General features: G+C 55.1%; 1 protein-coding gene across 8 annotated transcripts; it reads left to right on the forward strand.

The window, feature by feature from the left end:
• The first annotated feature begins 7260 nt into the window (after positions 1-7260).
• On the forward strand, positions 7261-21109 carry ABCB9 (ATP binding cassette subfamily B member 9). Of its 8 annotated transcripts, none has more exons than XR_005953105.1 (13): positions 7261-7397; positions 8834-9524; positions 9860-9974; positions 10426-10556; positions 11592-11797; positions 12180-12377; positions 13942-14070; positions 15213-15401; positions 15937-16110; positions 17516-17675; positions 17762-17898; positions 18951-19439; positions 19760-21109. XR_005953105.1 is itself a non-coding variant. In XM_041410456.1 (13 exons), the coding sequence occupies exons 2-13, from the start codon at positions 8912-8914 to the stop codon at positions 19699-19701; spliced, it is 2391 nt and encodes a 796-aa protein (XP_041266390.1). In that variant the 5' UTR covers positions 7302-7397; positions 8834-8911; the 3' UTR covers positions 19702-21109. The 8 variants fall into 8 exon arrangements, 2 of the variants coding, with proteins under 2 accessions (XP_041266390.1, XP_041266389.1); XR_005953103.1 differs by having other exon boundaries at positions 18951-19393; XR_005953104.1 differs by lacking the exon at positions 19760-21109 and adding an exon at positions 19532-19559.
• The last annotated feature ends 1101 nt before the right edge of the window (positions 21110-22210 follow it).

Below are 22210 nucleotides of genomic sequence, written 5' to 3' on the forward strand. Positions count from 1 at the left end.
GTTGTGGCAGACAAACCTCTGGCATCCGCAGGCGGCTGCCTCTACTACGTGGGACCCAAGAAGGAGGAGAAGCGAGAGGTGATCGTGGATCCCGAGCGGAGGCGCCAGGTCTTCCTGGAAAGCCATTTCACCGAAATCGGGAACCACCTGGGCCAGAAAAAGACCGTGCACCGCATCCAGAGCCGGTACTACTGGCTGGGCATCGTGAAGGATGTTGTGGACTGGGTAAGTGGAGAGCAGTGACCGTGTCCGTGACACCGGTGCTGGCAGCAGTCCCGAGGCAGCAGCCACAGGAGCGCTGGTGCAGGGATGATGTCATTCCCTGTGCATGTGCTGGGAAGCCACACACCGAGCTACTCTGCAGGTGAATCTTGGAACGTCCCGAGGCAGCTGGGTAGGCTGGATGTCTTCCCCTGAGTGTCAGGAGCCTCCTCAGCCTCCTCGTGCAGGGCAGTTTTGGTCAGCATGGCAGTGTGGGATTGTTTCAGACAACTTGCTGAGCCTAGCTTTGGGCAGTTTGGATTCTTTCCAGAGCTGCCCAGTTCCCTAAACTATGGCAAGAGGAGGATCTCGGTGTCTGCTGAGCTGCTTTGCCTCGCCTGTTTCATTGCTGGCAGTTCCCTGCAGCAGGACTCTGCAGCACTGTGGTTTGAGGCGCGTGCTTGTGTTGCATGGTCTGAGCAACTCCAGCATCCCAGGGCTGAGGATTTCTCTGACCAGCAGTAGGAGGTCAAAATACAATAAAAATTTGCCACGAAATGGGGAGAGAAATAGCTTAGCTGTAGGCCACGTTGAGAAATTTGGTTATTGTGTCAGAGAAAGCTGTCAGGTGAGCCTTGTGAAAGGCGAGATGCGTCAGCCTGTTGTGTTTCGCCCTTTCTTTCCTGCACCACCTTATTTTAGTGGGAGAAAGGAAAGTGCTCAGCCCTGCTGTGTGTCTCACGGTGCAGTATGAGTCTCACAGGATCCATCAGCACATTCCCAAGTCCTTTGATCCCTCTTTTTCCCTCTGCAGATCAAGATGTGTGAAACGTGCCAGAACGCGGAGCACAACAAGAGCACGACGCGGAAAGCCAGGCCCCTCAGGGTGGAATCCCCCTGGGAAGTGCTGGGATTAGACATCCAGGGTGAGTGAGTGTCTCAAGTCAGGGTGGAATCCCCCTGGGAAGTGCTGGGATTAGACACCCAGGGTGAGTGAGTGTCTCAAGTCAGGGTGGAATCCCCCTGGGAAGTGCTGGGATTAGACACCCAGGGTGAGTGAGTGTCTCAAGTCAGGGTGGAATCCCCCTGGGAAGTGCTGGGATTAGACACCCAGGGTGAGTGAGTGTCTCAAGTCAGGGTGGAATCCCCCTGGGAAGTGCTGGGATTAGACATCCAGGGTGAGTGAGTGTCTCAAGTCAGGGTGGAATCCCCCTGGGAAGTGCTGGGATTAGACATCCAGGGTGAGTGAGTGTCTCAAGTCAGGGTAGAATCCCCCTGGGAAGTGCTGGGATTAGACACCCAGGGTGAGTGAGTGTCTCAAGTCAGGGTGGAATCCCCCTGGGAAGTGCTGGGATTAGACATCCAGGGTGAGTGAGTGTCTCAGGTGGCTCTCGGGGCTCCTCCCCTCAGCCCGGAGCGTGGCAGACCTGCTGCCACACGCACCGAGGGAGAGCTGCCGCTGCCTCTGAGGAGGTGCCAAGGAGGCCACAGCAGCCGCCCAGGCTGCAACCTGATCCCTGGGCTTGGCTGGGCTCCCTCTGCACACACAGTGAGAGCTGTGGGCGGGCCCTCTTCCCCAGAGCTGAAACTCCCATGATGTATTTTTGCTGACCAAGGTCACTGATAAATGTTCTGGCTGAAGGACATTGCAGAAGAGAGTCGTGGTCACTTCTGCAGCAACTGGGTTTTTCACTTTGCCCACTTGGGGGATATGAGGGCATCACATTGATTTTTTTTTGATGGCTGTTTACACAGGGCCTTTTCCTGAGACAAGCCAGAGCAACACACACGTCCTGCTTGTGACTGACTACTTCACCAAGTGGGTGGAGGCTGCTCCTCTGCAGAAGAAGGATCCCTTCTCCGTGGCTAAAGCCCTGGCTACTGTTTTTTACAGGTGGGCTCCTCTGCTGTTGGTTACATTGCACCCCTGCAGTGCATGGGGAGCACTGGGGTGTGTTGCAGAAATACCTGGTGCCCTCAGGATGTTTTCCTGTGAGAGCAGGAACTCTCCCTTCTGCAGGAGAGACCATGCAGTGCCTCTCAGTTGCTCTTTACAAAGTCCTTGGGAAGAGCCTGTTACCCTGTTACGGGCCGAGAAGAAAGAGGCAGAAATGTTTCTCTGAGTAGCCCGAGGCCAGGGGAGCTGTGTCCCAGTTCTCTGCAGAAGCTTTAAAGCCATTCCCAGATTTCTCCTAGAAAGTGTTTCTGTCACCATGTGACATTGTCCTTGTGGAAAACAGCGTGGGGCCAGTGGAGATTTGAATTCAGAGCAAGAAGCTGCTCTCATTTCTGCTGCTGCCTCATCATCCAAAAGCAAACAGGCGTGGCTGGTTTGGAGCAGAGGGACCAGCAGACCTCTCTCTGCTCTTGGGGAGGTCACAGCAGCCTCATCTGGAGGGTCCTGTCCCCTTCCTATCCCATTTGCACCCATAAAGATGGAATTCCTTGGGCTCTGCCTCAGCTGATGGAGTAAAACCAGTTGTGTGTCCTCTTCTTGCCCAGGTTTGGCGCCTCCAAGAACATTTACACCAGTCAGAGCTGGGACTTCTGCGAGGAGGTAGGTCTGGTGTGGGGTGGTTCAGGGGGAAGCAATGTGACCTTCAGCAGGTTTTTTGGGCAGTGTGACCTTCAGCAGGCAGCAGGTCCTGCAGGCAGAGTTGTGATGTGCTGTGTAGGGGGGGTGAGGCGCTGATGCTGCAGTATCCCTGCCACAGTCCTGTTGAGAGTAGGAGCTGATTTGCCAGTGCTTTCACCTTGGAAGAGATTTAAGGTTGTGGATCAGTGGTGCAAGTCCTCTCTGCTTAGAAGGAAAGACCATGTGCACAAAATTCCAGCCCTACCCCGGGATTAACCCAGCTCCTCAGCACTGTGGAGAGCTTCAAGCACAGGAGCAGTCATTGCAAAACATTTTCTCAAGCTCTCATTTTTCTGGGGAGCATTTTGTGCTGCACATCTGCTGGCACAGGGAGACAGTGGCTCTCCTGGCACAGGGGGACAGTGCCCTGGAGGCTGCTGTGGGGCTGACACGCCGTGGTCTCTGTGCTCTCCCAGGTCAGCCGGCACCTGTGCGAGCGCTGGAACATCTCACAGCTCCTCACGCCCACAGACCCCACAGACCCTCCCAGCCCTGGTGACCGCAGTGCTGAGGTGCTCAGGGCCTCCATCTGCAGCGTGGTGAACGAGAAGCCCAGCGAGTGGGACGCACACCTGGACCCCGTCCTCTTCGAGTTCCGCACCTCGGTCAACTCCGCCACCAAGTACAGCCCCTTCTTCCTCATGTTCAACAGATACGTGTGCCTGTCCTCAGAGGTAACTGCCCGGCCCAGGGAAGCCTTGCAGGAGCTTTGTCCCTGCCGTGGTTGCAGGGTAACACCCGAATCTGTGCCTTGCAGGTGGATTTTGTCAAGGACTCTAAAGAGCAGGGGGCTGGCTCCGGTAAGGCCGACGGCCTCCCGCCGTTCACAGCCACGGTGCAGGAGCAGCAGAACGTGGTGAAGGAGATTGTAAGTCTTGTGGTGCCTTGAAATCATTTTGCAGGAGAGGTGGCACCTCAGTGTGTGCCAAGGGCACCAGGAGCAGAGCTGGGCCAGCACCACAGGGGAGGTGCTGGTGGTGCTGCTCAGAGATGGGTGACGATATACGAGGGACTGACTTGCCCCATCAGGTTAATGAGAGCTGTGTCCCAGCCTGCCCAGCTCCCTGCCTTGTAATCTGCATCCCAGATCAGCCAAAGGAGTCCCTCCTTAGGCAGGACAAGAAGCCTTCAGGGAGATGCTGTGTAACTGCAAAGGTTTAAAGTAGCCCTGCTCCAAAACGTGAGGAGGTTTGGGCTGCTGTGAGGAGTAGTGGCCCAGTGGGCAGGGGTATGGGCTTGGAGAGCAAAGTCAGCACGCAGCTCCTGACTGTCTCTGACGTGCTGGGTGACCTTGGCAGCTCTTTTTGTGTCTCTAGTCTTTGGTTCCCTCACTTGAAAAATGACCTCAGTGCCCCCTGTGAAGTGCTCGGTGAGCTGTGTGCCAAAAAACCACATACAAGGCTCCAGTGCTTTGTTTGCTCAGTCATTTCTTACACTCAGTCAGGGCTGTGTGGTTCTCTCTGATCTCACCTGGACTGTGGTTGTTCTTGCCAGGGAACAACAGGAGGAATATGGGACAGGAGGGAGGAGGGCCTGGGAACTGGATATGTAGGATCTGATCCCTTTGGCAGCTCAGGTTCACTAGCTCAGCTCCCCTTTTGTGAAATGGAGCTGCACATCCTGGCACAGGGCAGTGAGGGCTCTGTCCTGTCCCCAAGGGAGCCTCGGCTGTGGGATCACCGGCTCTCTCCTGCGTCCAGGCAGGGATTGGGGCTGTAATTAACGGGAGGTGGTAAAGCTTCCCTGGGCTTTGTGGCATTCCAGCCTAGATCAGGAACATCCTGCCCTCTGCTGACTGACAGCTCTGAGTACGGCCGCGGAATTGCAGTTTCACATTGCGAGGGCTCCTGCTGGTGTGGGGTGGTGAGAACAAGGCTGGGAAGTCCCTGCTGAGTCCCTCCCTTGCCCCAGGTGCATCCAGCTTGACGCTGCCAGCTCTCACTCACTCTCAGCCTCTTACGAGGAGAGACCGTGGGAGCTGGGCCTGCTCAGTCTGCAGAAGACTGAGAGGGGATCTCATCAAGCATGGAAATATCTCTGAGGGGTGCGAGATGATTGTGCCAGGCTCTTCTCAGTGGTGCCCAGTGACAGGATGAAGAGGAATGGCCATAAACTAAACCACAAGAAGTTCCACCTCAACATGAGGAAGACCTTCTTTCCATTAAGTGTAGCAGAGCATTGGAACTGCCCAGGGAGGCCGTGGATTCTCCCTCTGTGGAGACATTCCAAACCCACCTGGACGTGTTCCTGTGTCACCTGCTCCAGGTGACCCTGCCTGGACATGGGGTTAGCCTGGATGATCTCCAGAGCTAAGGACTCCAGCCTAGATCCCCGTCTGCCCTCTGCTGACTGACAGCTCTGAGTACGGCCGCGGAATTGCAGTTTCACATTGCGAGGGCTCCTGCTGGTGTGGGGTGGTGAGAACAAGGCTGGGAAGTCTCTGCTGAGTCCCTCCCTTGCCCCAGGTGCATCCAGCTTGACGCTGCCAGCTCTCACTCACTCTCAGCCTCTTACGAGGAGAGACCGTGGGAGCTGGGCCTGCTCAGTCTGCAGAAGACTGAGAGGGGATCTCATCAAGCATGGAAATATCTCTGAGGGGTGCCAGATGATTGTGCCAGGCTCTTCTCAGTGGTGCCCAGTGACAGGATGAAGAGGAATGGCCATAAACTAAACCACAAGAAGTTCCACCTCAACATGAGGAAGACCTTCTTTCCATTAAGTGTAGCAGAGCATTGGAACTGCCCAGGGAGGCCGTGGATTCTCCCTCTGTGGAGACATTCCAAACCCACCTGGACGTGTTCCTGTGTCACCTGCTCCAGGTGACCCTGCCTGGACATGGGGTTAGCCTGGATGATCTCCAGAGCTAAGGATTCCATCCCTAAGGATTCTGTGATTCAGTGGGCTTGTATCAGAGCTGAGCTGATTGCTGAGTGACACCTGGAAGCCCAGCCCCTCCGTTCTCCTGGCAGGTGATCTCCAACATGACCACGGCCTGCAAGCGCGAGCGCAAGGGCGTGAAGAGGAAAACGCGGGGGCTGCCCTCTCTGGCCTTCAAGGTGGAAGACAACGTGTTTGGGGGCAGCCCTGCCAGCTCCCTGAAGAAGCTGAAGAAGGGCCAGTTTGTGTCCTTCCAGATCGAGACGGTGCTGCCCCCCGAGCAGAGCATGTCCGGGAAGAAGCCCAGTTAACCCTGGGCGTGCCGGGGTCCTGCGGCGCCGGGGACAGCACGGGCTGTCCCCAGGGTTTGTGGCCCGGCTGCGTGGCAGTGCAGGGTGCAGACGTGCCTGCTCTGTCCTGGGAGAAAGGAAGGGGAAGGTTCAGACAAGGGGGTCTGTTCAGTCCCTTCCCAGTCCGGGTTTGCCCTTGGATCGGACCGAAGGAGGCGGCACCATCCTCCTTTAGGTTTGGCAGGGAGAGACTCGGTCCTGCCAGAAAGCTCCACCTTGACTGTGGCTTGGAAGTTGCCCTTTGGGAGTGTTTGGGAGCAGACCAAAGCCCGGGAGTGATCTGGGTGCAGGTGGAGGAGAAGCAGAAACCAGACCCAGCCACGGACAATGTTTCCTGCAGCTTAAAAGCGTCCCTGCTGAGAGCCTGAGCCAGGAATAGTCACTCCAGCTCTGACTGTGTTCCTGGTGGATGTGGGAAGGGCTTGAAGTGAGAGATTTGTTTTTTAATGTTTTGTTTTAAGCACTTACTAGCAGAAATAAAACCAACAACAGAATGTGGTATTTTTGGTTTTGCTTATCCAGGCAGATAAAAATTAATTTGTCTTTTGTAATGTCACCGTTCTGTTCTCTCCAGAAATGGTGCAAACTCCAGGAATTTTGACATCTGTGCCTGTGCTAGTGAGGGTCACAGGGGTGTTTTTAAGCCCAGCACTCCAAAAACACCTGGAAATTTTGGGATAATGACACTGCACCTCTGTCACCCGTATAGCTCACCTGGATGCATGGGTGCTGTCCAGGGAGGAGCCGGAGCCCTTCCATTCCTTAAGAGTTGGAGTGGGAGGTGAAGGGGAAAATAATTTACAAGCTGGATTTCTTGAAAGTGGATTCGTCTGTGTTAGGGGTTAATTAAACCCTTGCCAAGCCCCTCTTAAGGGGTTAATTAAACCCATCAAGGCCCTGTTTAAGGACTAACTTAAAATATTATTTCGAGCTCTTTTCCCGGTTGCTTTTGAGCCAACTCCTGTGTTGTATTTTCCCTCTCTACTGCAGAAATGACATAGAACCAATAAAAAATTTTAAAAATTTAAAAACATGTATATTTGAGGAGGATAAAAAACCTTCTAAGGCGGGGAAAATTTCAGGGCTGCCTTTGCCGCATCGGGGCGGGGTTTACCGGGACAGGGAGGACCGGGGAACCCCCCTCGAACCCCGAATTTTGGGGTCCCCGGTGCCGCTGCTCGGTCCGGCCGTGGGCGGGGCCGGGCGCGCGCCGCAGGAGGGGCGTGGCCGGGGGCGTGGCCACAGCTGGACCACGCCCAGCACCGACCTTGTTCCCGGGACGCGCCGCCGCCGCTCGGAGCGGGCTGATCCCGCCGATCCCCGACCCGCCGCCGGTAAGAGCCGTCCGGGCGGGCCGAGGCCGAGCTGCTCGGAAGCGGGAGCCGTGCGTGGGTGTCCGGCCGGGCTGTGGCGGGCACGGCCCTTCCCGGGTGTCTCCCCCTGCCCGCCTCGGGACATTCTCCTGCGCGGGGAAGGCGGGATGCGAGTGCGGACCTTGGGCGGCTCCAGCTCGGGGGCTGGGGACGCTGCTGCGGGTGGTGGCGAGCTGCGGTGGCTGCCTCCTCCTCCTCCTCGGGCCGGATCCGCGCAGCTTTGCAGCGGATGGCAGCAGCGAGCACCCTGGGAAGCGTGTGCTGCTCCTCCCTGGCATCGCTGCTCCGCTTTGCGTCCATCCCTCCTTCCCCACCCGCCCCGTAAACCCCCGTGCTCCCCCAAATCGCAGCCTCTGCCCTGCTTTCCTCCCCTTTTTAGCTTTTTATCCCACTTGCCCGACCGCCGAGCGGCTGTCCCCAAGGGCGCAGCTTGTCCAGCGCCGAGGGCTGCCCCTGGTCCCGGTGGTTTGGTTTTGGGGCGCTGCGGTCACACGGGCCGGAGTGTGGCCGCCACATGGCACCCTTAGCGCGGTGCCTTCCGCACTGTGCACCGTCACCAGCGCTGAGCCAGCACAAATTCCAGCATCGGGCACCTCGATCGGGCACCTCCCTCTTGCCAATGGCACCGGAGCAGGTCAGCGGCTCGCTGGGCTTAGGGCAAGTGGAGCTTTCCGCCCTTTGCCGTGTCCGTTCAGAGCCTGCCCCACCGGGCACACCGGGCGGCAGCAAGGGCAGCGTCCCGCCCGCCCCGGAGCCTTCCTGTCCCGCGGGACGCAGCCGTGGAATTCCAATCCCTTTTTAATTTCCTCTCGGGATTTTTGTTGTGTCATTGAACTGCACGCTGGCTGCACAGCGGGTTCAGTGGGCTACCCCGAATTACTGTCCAAGAGGGCTGGGGACGGTAAGGTGTGGCAAGCTGCGGTTCATGTGGTTTAATCTTATTTTGATGAGGGGGATCCCTTATAGAGCTGAGCTGCTCCCCTTGTCTGCTTTCCTACGGTTTTGACTGCTTGGTTTCAGCTTTGTCCTGGGAAGGGTGGGCAGGGACTCTGGGATCATGACTGTCCAAGTGTAACACCTCCACGGCTCCGTAGCGCAGGACACGTGGCTGCATGGATGTGATGGCAGCGCCACAGCCAGATTCCCATCGGGATTTGCAGATTTCTGCTTTGGGATTCAGGATGGGTGAAGGCATCTGGGAGGGAAGTTTGTCTTCCTTTGTGCTGCTCATTTAATGAAACACCATGTGCAGCAGGGGAGGGAGGGAGGTGCAGACAATGATGTCTGCGGTCAGGATGGGTTGCTGGGGAGCTGGCACGGTTGTCCCCCCATCCTGCTTCCCTTTCCCTGCCTCCTCCCTGGGCTAAATAACCCCGTCCCCCTCTCTCACCCCGCAGCAGAGGCCGACATGAGCACGTCCTTCCTGTGTTAGGGCTGCCCTTCACCACGTCCGTGACCCCAGCCCGGCGGCGAGGATGCGCGCCTGGAAGGCGGTTGCCAGCACGCTGGCGCTCAGCGGGGCCGATGTGGCGGTCACCACGCTGCTCTACACCCACGGCCAGGGCGGCCGCAATGTCCTGCAGGACCTGCGGCACTTCAACATCTTCAACTCGCTGCTGGACATCTGGGGGGGCTGCCTGTACCGCAGCTGCGTGCTGCTGGGGGCCGCCATCGGCGTGGCCACCAACACGGCCTACGGCCCCCGGCGCCTCAGGGCATCGCGGACCTTCATCGCCGTCGTCTGCCTCCTCATGGGCATCTACATGATGGTGAAGCTGCTGCTCTACTCGGAGGTGCGGAAGACCATCAGGGACCCCTGGTTCTGGGGGCTCTTTGCCTGGACCTACGTGGCGCTGGCGGCCACCTTCGGGCTGTGGCAGCTGCTGGCCTGTGTCACCTCCTCCCGCGAGGCGCTGGGGCCCAGCTCCGAGTCCCGTGCCGAGGTGGAGGAGAGCTGTGATGGGGGCACCCCGAGGGACAAGAGGGAGGAGGCAGCAGGTCCCACCATCCATAAACTGCTGTCCTACACCAAGCCGGATGCCTTCTTCCTGGGCATCGCCTCCTTCTTCCTCCTCGTGGCCGCCTTGGGTGAGTGAAGGGACCAGGCAGGCCGTGGTGTACTCCCATTCCCACCAGGAGGGAGGGAGGAGCCTTGGTGATGGGGCATGGAAGCACCCTAGGATTGCTTTTCTGGGGGGTGCTGGGTGGCACATGCTGCATGGGGTGGGTGAAAAAGTGCAACAGAGCAACACCAAATGCAATAGGGGATAAAATACTCTGGAATGTAACGTCCCCATTGTGTGATGGCCAGGTATCTGGGGTGGGGATGGGGTTGTCCACAGGCTGTCACAGTTGGGAATACAGATCCTGTGCCAATCCCATTCAGTGGGGCTGAACCCCCATGTCCTGTGCTTGTCCTGCAGGAGAGACCTTCCTGCCCTACTACACAGGGCTGGCCATCGACGGCATCGTGGTGCAGAAGAGTATGGATCGCTTCTCCACGGCAGTGCTGGTCATGTCACTGCTGGCCATAGGAAGGTAATGCAGGGGCTGGATCTGGCCCTGGCAAGCAGTTTGGGATTTTCCCACAGGAGCTCATGGTGGTGGTGGGCGCAGGCACCCGCTCCACCAATTTGCTGCCAGGCCCCAGGGATGTGCTGTGAATTCTCTGCACAGAGAGGCTGTGGCTGGCATCACAAGGCCTTTGTGTGACCCTTCGTGTCCATCTGCTGGAGGTGGGGGAGCAGGAGTGGACACAGGGAATGGGTTCCCTGGGGAGTGCTGTTCCAGCAGTGCTGCATTCCTTCCCAAAGCTTGTGACTACCATGGTTAGGACCAGCCACCACTGTGCTGGTGGCACCCAGGAGAGGTGTGGGCTGGTGATAAGTGGTGTCAGCACTGCCCAGGCCCTTGGCCCGGCGTGGGGGTGTTGGTGTTGCTGAGAGGGTTTCGTGTCCATGGCTCTATAACGTTTCTTATCTGCAATTAGCTCATTTGCCGCAGGTATCCGGGGCGGCGTTTTTACGCTCATCTTTGCACGGCTGAACATCCGCCTTCGGAACTGCCTCTTCAGGTCCCTGGTGTCTCAGGAGATGAGTTTTTTTGATGAGAATCGCACAGGTTGGTTCCTCTCTCCCCTGGATTTGCTCTAACCCCTCTATCCCATCCCAGATTTTTTTCCCCTTGGCTTGATCTACTGCCATGCAGCAGACTGGGGGCAGCCAGAGGCGGCACCCACGTGCTCGTGGTTAGAAATAGAGACAGAAAGTTCTTCCCTTTCTGTTGCCTTCCACCGTGGGGATGTCCCATTGCCACCCATCAGCCTGGCATCCACAAGTCCCACCCCCAAAACTCCCATTTCCTTCCTCCCATCAGTGCCTATTGGTGGGCTGCTCTCCAGCTCTGCTCCTGTCCCTGAAACCTCAGATGTGTGAGGCTTGCTGGGTGTGCTTATTGCTTTCCCTGCTTCCAGTTCAGTCCCGTCCCAGTCCCAGGCTGTGTGTGCCACTCTGGTGTAACTTGCACACATTTAATTTTGTCTCAGTGGTATTTTTAGTTTTGAGGCTGCTGCTGTATTTAGCAGTCACTGCACAGTGCCTTGGTAGCTGAGGGCAGCAGAGATGTTACTGGAAGTGGGATGTGGGTAACCCTGGACTTGCACAAAAGCATGGGAATTCAGCTGGACTCAAACACATGCCAAGGATTCAGGAGCCAGCTCAGTGTGATGTTTGCTGGCTGTAACACTCAGCTCCACCAAAAGGCACCGCCAGAGCTTCACCCCTCAGTAGCTGGACCCATGTCCTCAGGTCCCTCGGGCCAGCTCCAGGCTGTGGACTGTGGGCTGCCCTCCAGCACAGGATGCTGCCACAGTCCCCTTTGCTGTCCTACAGCCACCCCTGGTGACCCAGGGATGCAGCTTGTGCCTGCAGGTGCCACCTCCTGCTCCTCGTGCATGCTGCAATCCAAGCTCCTCTTTTGCTCTGCACCCACAGCGGTGGAGAACGGCCCCCCTTCCACGCCACCCTTCAGACCCCCAGCTGGATGGATGGGGAGCTCCATCTGGCCCCTGGCATGGGATGTGGGACACGGTTAGGCAGTGCCCTGCCGTGGTGACACGTCCCTGCTCTCCCTTTCCCTGACCCCTCGTTGCTGCAGGGGATGTCATCTCCCGCCTGACGTCGGACACGACCATCGTGAGCGACCTGGTCTCGCAGAACATCAACATCTTCCTGCGCAACGTGGTGAAGGCCACGGGCGTCATCTTCTTCATGTTCAGCCTGTCCTGGAAGCTCTCCCTGGTCACCTTCATGGGCTTCCCCATCATCATGCTGGTGTCTGATGTCTATGGGAAGTACTACCAGGTAGGCAGGAGCAGCTGGCATTGCCGCAGTGCTGGGCTGGTCTCCCTGTGAAGCCATCAGAGAGCCTTGGAACTGGTGGGAGTGATGCTGGAGTGTTTTGCTGCCAGCAGTGGGGACAGAAAGGTGACATTAAACCTGTGTGGGCAGACAGGCGTAGCCTGGGCTCTTACCTTGCTTCATGCCCAGGAGTGTGGAACCATCTCAGGTCTGATAGAAGAGGTGGCTGGGCTGTGGAATGCCCTGTATGCATCTGCCTGTCCTCATGCCATCTCCCTCTTTGGAGTCATCTGGTGGGGTCCCAGAGCCCGGGGCGAGCAGGGAAATGTGCCATGGGCAGCCTGGCACCCACTGAGCCCCCTCTGCCTCCCCCTGCTCCCTGCAGAAGCTCTCCAAGGATGTGCAGAGCGCTCTGGCCAAGGCCAACAACACGGCTGAGGAGACCATCTCGGCCATGAAGACCGTCCGCAGCTTTGCCAACGAGGAGACGGAGGCCAACGTGTACTGGCAGAAGCTGCAGCAGGTGTACAAGCTCAACAAGCGGGAGGCCATGGCTTACACCTACTATGTCTGGTCCAGTGGGGTAGGTGGATGACCCTGGGGCTTCCCTGCGTGGGGCTGGGATGGGCAGGGGAGTCTCTTCAGATCCCAAAGCACACGTGGTTCTCCTCTGCTCACAGGGAACCCTGTGGGGTGAGCCCAGCCCTGCTGTCCACTGCCAGTGATCCCCGGGCTCTTGATCATTTGTTATTTTTATCCACCCAAAAATGCATCCCGTTGCGCCCCGAGGCAGCGTTGTGTCATTCCCTGGAGCTGCTTGTTTTCCCCTGCAAATGGGGCAATAATTGCTAAGAGCTCAAGGTCGTGGAGCAGCCCATGGCTGCGTGGTGCTGCAGTGAGTGCCTGTGCCAGCTCCGCTCCGGGCTCCGGCTGGGAACAGCCGCGGCGTTGGTTGAGCTTCTGCTCAGGAACGGAGATCTTCTGCGTGTGGGTGGTGGCAGGGGGAGGCTGCTGGGCTTTGGCTTTGGGCATTTTTTCTGCCCCCCCCCCTCCTTACAAAATGCTTTTTCATCATTTAGCACCAGATGGTTTGGGATTTCTCCAGGGCAAAACTCTCACGTGAGGCTGCCCTTGTCTCTGCACGTTCAGGGATCGAGGCAGTCGCTGGTGAAGGGTCTGTGAGTTATGGTGCCTTCATGCAGCTGTGAGAGACTTTATGGCTTCCCAAGTCTGGAAACAAGATGGGAGCATTATTAGCATTGTTTCTGGGCTCCCAGGTGAAGCTGGAGCATGAGTGGGTTGACACTGATCCTGACAAATCTAAGAAGGCAAAAACCTGCTCCTGTAGGGCTCACGTAGAAAGAAGACAATGGATATAGCTCAGCCTTGGTAGAGTCTTTCTTGGAGGGAACACAGGAGCTTAAGGTCAGACCTTGGCAGAGCTACAGAGGAGGCTTTTTTCCCCTTGTATTTTTGTCTGTGTGAATTTACAGCCTCTTCTGGTCCTACAGGGCACGAGGGCATCACTGCTTTTTGGAGCACCAGGGCAGCATGGAACAAAACCAGCTGAATAAAAGGGGCTGGTATTTGTCACATCAGAGCTGATCTGTCTCCTTTCTAGAGTAGGTGGTACCCCCCACACTGACTTCAGGTGACAGCTGGGGTTATGCTTCAGGGACTTGTACAGGCAAGGAGGATATTCTGCATTAACTCCTGGCTTGATTTTGTGTTCTAAATTAAAATGTGTCACACTCATATAACAGAAGGTTTATTTTAGTGGTGAGGTGACTGCATGCCTTGGGTAATTTGAACATAGATTATTATGCTTGAGGACCTTAGTCCAAGAGAGAAGTTCATGAGATGCTCTGTTATTTCAGATAAATTCTGCCTCCATGGCTGGTGTCCCTCGGGACTTGTTTTGTTGAAAGATATCTGCCCAGCTCCTTAAATCAGCCCATGTACTTGAGTTGTTTTTCTCATTTCCATGCTCGCTGCTAGGGCTGTCAGCTGCACTGTCAGGGATCCTCAGCTCAGGGCTCAAAGAATAAATGTCAGCACATCAAGATTGGGCTGTTGTGTGAGTAATGACAAATGCACCAAAATATCCATTTGTCCTTGCTGATTCCGGGGTGTTTTCTGGCTTTCAGCTGACCCTGCTGGTGGTCCAGGTCAGCATCCTTTACTACGGTGGGCACCTCGTGATCTCTGGGCAAATGACAAGTGGAAACCTGATATCCTTCATCATTTATGAGTTCGTCCTGGGGGACTGCATGGAGGTGAGTCATTTTTAGCAGGGAATCCCAGAATGGGTTGGGTTGGAAGGGACCTTAAAGACCATCTCACTCCAGCTCCCTGCCATGGGCCGGGACACCTTCCACACCTTCCCAGGTTGTTCCAAGCCTCATCCAACCTGGCCTTGGACACTTCCACAGGTGGAGCAGCCACAGCTGCTCTGGGCAACGCGTGCCAGGGCCTCCCACACTCTGGGCTATCCTTCTCTCTCCCAGAAGGTCCCAGGGCAGTTGCAGGGATAGATCCAGTGCTGACTTTCCCATGACTCATCTCTTTGGTGCTGTGGCACTGCCAGAGGGGGACTCTCCCCTCTGCTCCCCATTCCTCCCCTCCTGTGGTCTCACAATCTTCATGTTCCTGAAGCAGCTTGTCCCCCAAAAAGGCAGCTGGGACCAGAGGGGTCAGGCTGGCCCTGCTGAAGGGCAGAGCCCTGGCTGCCTGCCAAGCACATTTCCTGGCGTGAAGAATGAAGGGATTACAAAGCTGCCTGTTAAATTTCAGGCTTCATTAAAAACTTAATTATATTCCTTTTTTTTTTTCCTTTCCCTGGAATAGGCTGCAAGCTGCTGCGTTGGCAGCGCATTAGCAAGATGGGATTGTGGGTGGGATGGTAGAGCCCACCCAGGGCTGCCTTCCCCTTGCAGAGGCATAAACTTGGCTAATCCAGGCAGGAATGATCCAGTCGAGGTTTCCTCACAGCCAAGTGTGGTTTTGGTGGTGCTTCAGCCTCTGTGCAGGGGCAGAGCAGAGCTAGAGGCAGCCTGCCCAGCTCTCGCCATCTGTTCAGATCACTGCAGGCTCTGGTGGGGTTTCCAGGCTGTGGTTTTGGTGTGGATTTAGTTTGGTTTGGGGTTTTTTTTCCCCCTCCTGCTGGGAGGGCCAGCTACAGTACAAACTGTTCTGCAGCTCTGGGTTTAACATTGCAAAACACCCTTTCCCAGGGCCGTCCATGTATCCCTTCCATACCCAACAGAGGAGGGAGAGTTTTCTTTCCCTGTGTCTGATGCCTGCAGTCAACGTCAGGCGATGGCAGACTGGGGAGTGCTTCAGCCACCCCCCTTTTGAGTGGCACTGGCTGATTTCCCCATCACTCAGGAGGGTCTCACTGCTGCCTCCTCCCTTGCAGTCCATCGGCTCCGTGTACAGCGGCCTCATGCAGGGCGTGGGGGCTGCTGAGAAGGTTTTTGAGTTCATCGACCGCCAGCCCACCATGGTGCACGACGGCTCCCTGGCCCCGGATCACGTGGATGGGAAGGTGGAGTTCAGGAATGTCACCTTTTCCTACCGCACTCGCTCCGCCACCCAGGTCCTCCAGGTGAGCCCCGGGGGCACTCCCAGCACCACGTGCTGCTGCTCCATCCTGGCCAGGAGCAAACCCCAGCCCGTGGGGAATGGCAGCTGCCTGTCAGAGATGTGTAAAGGCAGGCTCAGTGCTTGCTGGGAAACAGATTAAAAGGAGCAGCGGGTGTTTAGGGCTGGCTTTCCTTACAAGGAATGAGATTTATTAATAAAACCCTTGTTCCCTGCTCAGGCATTAAACATGTCAGCGTGGTACAGGGCTTTGTGCCAAGCTGCCTCAGACTGTTTCCGTGGGAGAGGGGCTGGGATCATGGGACAGGGGGAAGCAGCAAAGAGGTCAGTTTGCTTTTTGGAGCTCCTGCTACATCAGCAGGCAAATCTGAAGCAATTTGGAGGCTTTTTGCTTCCTCAGAGCCAGGAGAAATGGCTGATGTGGCACACCACCAAGGCAGAGGGGCACTCTGGCCAGATTCTGGCTCCTTCTCTTGTGTTGTGCTCCAGGACGTTGAGAAAAGCCTGGCCCTGAGCACGCTCTCCCATCCATGTTGCAGGACGTGTCCTTCACCCTGCACCCTGGCAAAGTGACAGCGCTGGTGGGTCCTTCAGGGAGTGGGAAGAGCTCCTGTGTCAACATCCTGGAGAACTTCTACCCTCTGCAGGACGGGCAGGTGCTGCTGGATGGGCGTCCCATTAACATGTACGATCACAAGTACCTGCACTCCGTGGTACGAGCGACTGATACCTGTATTCTGGTTGTGATTCCTGTGTTCTGCTTAGCCCACTTACCAGCTGCAGGGCTCTGAGGGGATGCATGGCACTGCTGCACGTTGCTTTGGATTTGATCTGGCAGCTCCAGAAGTGTCCAGAAAGCTGGAGGCTGGAAGTGGTCCAAGAAATGAATTTGGATAATTTGTGGGGGTGGAAGGGAAGGAGATGGAGGGTGGTTTCAAGGGGAAGGGGAAGTCTTCCAAAAACAGAACAAAAACATCTTTTGTTTGGTATTTTTTGGCCAACACAGTAGAAATATGTTTTTGGCTGTTGGATTAATTATCATCTAAATTGGGTTTGGAAAAAGAGTTTTGTATTCCTCCAGCAATTTCTACCTTAGGATCTTAGAGTAATTCTCAGCTAATTGGGAGTTAAACCTCTCAGGATCCTGGCAGCAGCTGGAGCACCAGAAGGGCTGGTGCTTTGCCTAGGAGAGGGGTCCGGGCCCCTCAGCTCTCATCTGTGTGTCAGCACAGATCAGCCTTCATCTCTGCAAGTAACTGCCTCCTTTGTTTGCCCCCAGAGCAAATGGCCTCAGCAGTCAGCAGGAAAACCTGAAAACAATTGATCAGAGACAGGCTGGAAAGCCAAAGTCACTGTGACTAATTTACATTCCCTGCCCGTACAGAGCAAAAATCAAAGGCCAGGCAAATCTTTCAGTTCAGAAAGCCTGGTGTGGTGTTAGGGGCATGGGGAGAACTCAGTTAAATATGACTGTGTCTCCCTGGCTCTCTCATGCACAATTCTGAGTAATAGTTTGAAAGGTTTGATTTATTCCAATATCAATGATTTGATAAAGTGTCTGAGCGTGACAGTGAACAGCTATGGCTGTAAGGCAGGACAGGGAGGCTGTTGCTAAGCAATTAAGGAATTGCAGCAGTTACTTCCCTAACTTGCTCATTTGGGATTAAAAGATGCAAGAGGGCTCATTCACACGGCCCAAGTTTGACTACTGGCCTTGAAAGGAAAATCAGCAAGGGTCTGGGAGAGGGTCTCTCCAGCCTGACTTATTCCAGCAACTGGTTTTCCATTCTGAGAAAAGCAAACATTGATGGGAATAACAGATCTGGAGCAAAACCACAGCAGGCTTTAGGAGGGGGAAGCCCATCCCAGATGCCAACGTGCCAGCATTGCTTTAGGTTTCTTTCCTGCAAAATGGCTTTCCAGCAGAAAATGCAAACTGCGTACCCTGACGTTGGCATCCTCACTGGAAGCTCACCTTGAGCACTTCTCTGTCTTGGTTAATGACATTTCTAAATCTTGATCTCGGTCCTTACTCAGCAGGAACAAATATCAATGGTCAGAGATATCACGCAGTGCATCTTCTGCTCCTGACCCCTGCTCTCCCTTTGCTTCCTGCAGATCTCCCTGGTGAGCCAGGAGCCCGTGCTGTTCGCCCGCTCCATTGCAGACAATATTTCCTATGGCTTGGCTTCAGCCTCCTTCGAGTCCGTGGTCCAGGCTGCCCAGAAGGCCAACGCCCACAACTTCATCACGGAGCTGCAGGACGGCTACCACACAGGTACGGCACTGCTGGGCCTGGCACTGCACGTCCTGGCACCTCCTGCTTTTCATTTTGACCCCTTCCTCTCTCCCTTGACCCAACAGAGGCTGGGGAAAAAGGAGCTCAGCTGTCAGGTGGGCAGAAGCAGAGAGTGGCGATTGCCAGGGCCTTGATCCGAGCCCCTCCCATCCTCATCCTGGACGAAGCCACGAGCGCGCTGGATGCAGAGAGCGAGCACGCGGTGAGTGGGGGGCCTGGCTGCTTGGGACAAAGAGGGCTTGGAGGACAGACTGTAGCCTGTTTCCAGCCAGTGGACAAACTTATTCCTGATAGGGTGCTAGCAGAGGGTTGAGTAAAGCACTAATTCTGTAGCAGGAATTTGATTCCGATGCTCTTGTAGCCAGCAGAAAATAATTCCATGCTCACAGCAGACAATGCCTGACAAAACTGATGAAGTAGGGATCTTTGCTGATTTTTTTCAATGTGGAAGGTGTTAATTGTCATACAGAGAGTCTGTGCAGCCTTTTAGGACAGGATACAGAGGAAGACCATATAAAATGGTGCTGCAACAAGGAGAGTAGGAGTGCCTGAGCTCAAATCCCAGCCAAGGCACCAAGGAAGCCGCATTTGCAGGAAAAACCTTGAGCATGCTGGGAACTGGTTTACCTGTCTGGAAGTTTGGCCTCCCTGATGCAATGACATGAGGGAAAGATTGTTCAAGGTTGGGATTTGAGGATGTGCCTCCAATCCCAGAGGACAAATCCTGCTGGGGCAGCACAAGTATCTGACCTTGGAGCAGCTTGCTGCCTCACAGGTCCTCAGTCACGTGTGTGGTACCTGGTGCCAGCCCAGGGTTGGTTTTGGCTACCCAGGGGTGTCAATGTGACCTGTGCCTGATGGCCACCTGCCTGCCTTTAGACGTCAATGTTATTGTCTCTTGACTGGAAAAAACCTCTCTTGCCTTTCCTTGATACACTGAGGAAAGAACTCTGCTTTTCTGAGCAGCTGCAGTCACCAGGTATTCCTGCAGTCTCTGCCAGCACCACGTGGCCTCCAAATTTGGGGCCCAGCTGTAACAAGTCCCCAGCTTGCAGGATCAGACCTGTGCTCGTAGCTCACCTGGCTGGACTGAGATGGTCTTTGGGCTGCAGCTGGAAGCTGGGCTGGACATGTTTGTGCTGGTAGTGCTGCAGGGAGCAGAGCAGAACACATCTCCTGTCGAGGTTTCTGGACAGAGACCACAAAGCTGCTGCTCTCGCAGTGCCCGGGCACTAACGCCTTTTCTCCCCGCAGATTCAGCAGGCGATTTACGGCGACTTGCAGAACCACACGGTGCTTGTCATAGCCCACAGGCTGAGCACTGTGGAGAGGGCACACAACATCATTGTGCTGGACAAGGGCCGCGTGGTGCAGCAGGGCTCGCACAAGGAGCTGATGGAAGAAGGAGGCCTTTATTCCAAGCTGGTGCAGAGACAGATCCTGGGGCTGGAGGGGGGCGGCACGGACAGTGGCCAGCCTGCAGCCCGGGGGGATGCAGCCAAGGCGCCCGGAGGGCTGCAGGAGGAGTTCAGGATAGACCATTCCCTGCCGGCCGCGGCACAGGACGATTTCACCAACGCCGCGCCCAAGTGAGGGCGGCCGGCGCTCGGACGCTCCCTGGGATGGAGGTGGCAGAACGGCTGGGATGGAGGTGGCAGAACGGCTGGGATGGAGGTGGCAGAACTGCTGGGATGGAGGTGGCAGAACGGCTGGGATGGAGGTGGCAGAACTGCTGGGATGGAGGTGGCAGAACGGCTGGGATGGAGGTGGCAGAACGGCTGGGATGGAGGTGGCAGAACGGCTGGGATGGAGGTGGCAGAACGGCTGGGATGGAGGTGGCAGAACGGCGCCGCTGGCTCGCCCCACGTCACGCACCCTGCACACCCAAACACACACCATAGAGCTTCCTGCAGGACACCCTGCCGGCCGGCAAAACAGGGATTCACTGGAGGGAGCTGGGTCTTTAGCAATTCAGGACGATTTCACCAACGCCGCGCCCAAGTGAGGGCGGCCGGCGCTCGGACGCTCCCTGGGATGGAGGTGGCAGAACGGCTGGGATGGAGGTGGCAGAACGGCGCCGCTGGCTCGCCCCACGTCACGCACCCTGCACACCCAAACACACACCATAGAGCTTCCTGCAGGACACCCTGCCGGCCGGCAAAACAGGGATTCACTGGAGGGAGCTGGGTCTTTAGCAATTCTCAGCATTTCTACTGGGTTCCTTTTCTTACTACCAGTAACTCCTCTCGACTGGGACTTTTCTCCCATCGATCTGCATGTGTAACTGCTATTAACTGTAATGGATGTTAAATGCATGCGTGGGGGGGAAGGTTGAAAACCCCTCCAGGAATTTCAGGGGGTGGCTTTTGTGGCTGGATAGAAAAATGATGACTGTAAAGCGAGGTCGTGCTCCCTCTGTCAATCTATGGGGCTAATCCAAAGTTGGCTGAAGCCTGTAGGGAGCTCCCTTTGGCTTTGGTGAAAACTGGATCACTCCCATGGAGCTGAATGCCGGGAGAGTTTTGCACTGAGTGCCTGCAGGCTCAGGCTCTCAACCATTGCTGCTGAGCTTGTATTACGTAGTATCCATCCTTGCTGGGACAAGCCGGGGGACTGGGAGGCAGATGTTACTCTCTGATTTGCTCTTGGTGCTTGGTGGGTGTTTGTTTTTAAGGATGAAATGTTTTACCATAACAGGGTTAGGTTTTGGGGCTTGGGGTTTTTTTTGGTTCGATTTGTTTGTAGTTTTTTAACGTTATTTGTGTGCACTGTGCAATGTCTGTCTGGCTCCAGCATCCACTGAAAATTGGTCTGTTATTTCAGAATTTTTTTTAACTCACAACCCCGGTGCTGGTGTGAAAAAAAAAACACTACTAAAGACAGGCAAAAAACACTACAATACAGCACTTTATAAATCCCACCAAAGCTTTGTTCAGCTTCAGGCCATGCTAGCGACTTCACTGCATGGGAAATCCGTTCTGTCACGTTCCTTGAAGTCCAGCTTCAGCTGCCTGAACTTTATAATGTGTTTCTTTGAAAATAATTTATTTTAGTATGAGGGGTAGAAAGAAATGTGTCGCTCCTAGCCCTTTGGGGTAATGGCTCTGGCTTCGTAGTGTTATCTTGCTATAGATTGGTGAAAAATCCTATGCAGCCAGGCAAGTGCTGTTTTAAAAATAGCATTTCTAGGGGAACACTGACTTCAGACTCTGCATAGTTAAGAAATTCTCTCAAGCACTTTAGCTCTCATGTTTTCTGATACTTGAATGCTGCTGCATTTTCCTTTCCAGCAGGTTTGCATTTTTGTTATTGGCAATGTTTTGTTTTCAGTTAGTGATGTTTTACAAACTCTAAATTTAGTGTCCTTGAGGAGGGATGCTCAAAAGAAATAAAATACTACCTCTGCCACTCAACGCTGAGCTGCTCTGGCTGGGAGTGTTTTTTGCTTTCTGGGTTTTCAAGGTAACGTTCATCTGACACCACAGCTGAATGCAGCTGCTCCTGCACACGTGTTCTGGGGAATGACAAGAGGAACCCACAGAGAAGGAGGTATGTAAAACACTTCAGCATCTGATGATGGCTGTGAGCCCAGCAGTCTGGAGAACTCATTTCCACCCCGGATCCCGTTGGGTGTCAGTCTCCCAGGGAAGGACAGGCAGTCTAACCTGTTCTCAAAGCGTGGTGCTTCCTGACTGGAATCTTTTCAGCTGCTGGCTTTTGTGATATGATAACAATCTGTGCCTCAGAAGAAGAATAAGATCTGTTTTTGTTTTCCCTCCCTCCACTTAGGGAACTTGTGTGGTGCTCTGAGCTCCTCAATCATCCTTCAGTAAATGGCCAGGAGTTCCTGCTCGATGAAAATTTGCTCTGTGGGTATGAGGAGGCTGGGGGTTCCACCCAGTGCTGACAGGCAAGTGATTAATTCTGCATTTTTATCAGTACCTGGGAGCAGAATGTGGCCACCAGTTCCTAGAAGTGGAATTGATTTCTGCTTAATTAAAAAACTGGGGGAAAACCCAAATTGGGTTACCTGGGGGAAGCCAACTCACCCTGCAAAGTACTGGTAGGACAACGATCATTAGTACATGAGATGCCAGGAAAGAGAATTTGATTGTGTCCCTCCCAGGCATGACTGCAAAAAGGGAACTGGAGGATGCAATCAGATTAGTTTTATTGCAAAAAAACTACACTTGAATTTCAGGAAGGGGAACCCTGTTTCCCAAGGCTGCTGTGATGACAATCCCAGCATTGTATTCCCAGGTTAGGTCCAAACAGCTTCAACTGAAATGGCACTCTAGAAACAGCAGATTGTCTGTGCTGGTGGCACCAGTCCAAGCTGATAACAGGGCCTGACTTTGTTCATTGCCACAGGTGCTGAATTCTCTCTTCTGCATCCAGATAACTCAAGGCTACTTTTTCCCCTGAGCCTCTCATCCTGTGGCTTGAACGGGCCCTTTTATTGTGCTGTTGGCATGTGACAAGTGGCACTGCTTGTGTGCTGAAGCTGTGAGGGT

This window comes from Onychostruthus taczanowskii, unplaced genomic scaffold (genome assembly GCF_017590055.1).
Source record: "Onychostruthus taczanowskii isolate IOZ18803 unplaced genomic scaffold, ASM1759005v1 scaffold32, whole genome shotgun sequence".
In the NCBI taxonomy this organism is placed as follows: domain Eukaryota; kingdom Metazoa; phylum Chordata; class Aves; order Passeriformes; family Passeridae; genus Onychostruthus; species Onychostruthus taczanowskii.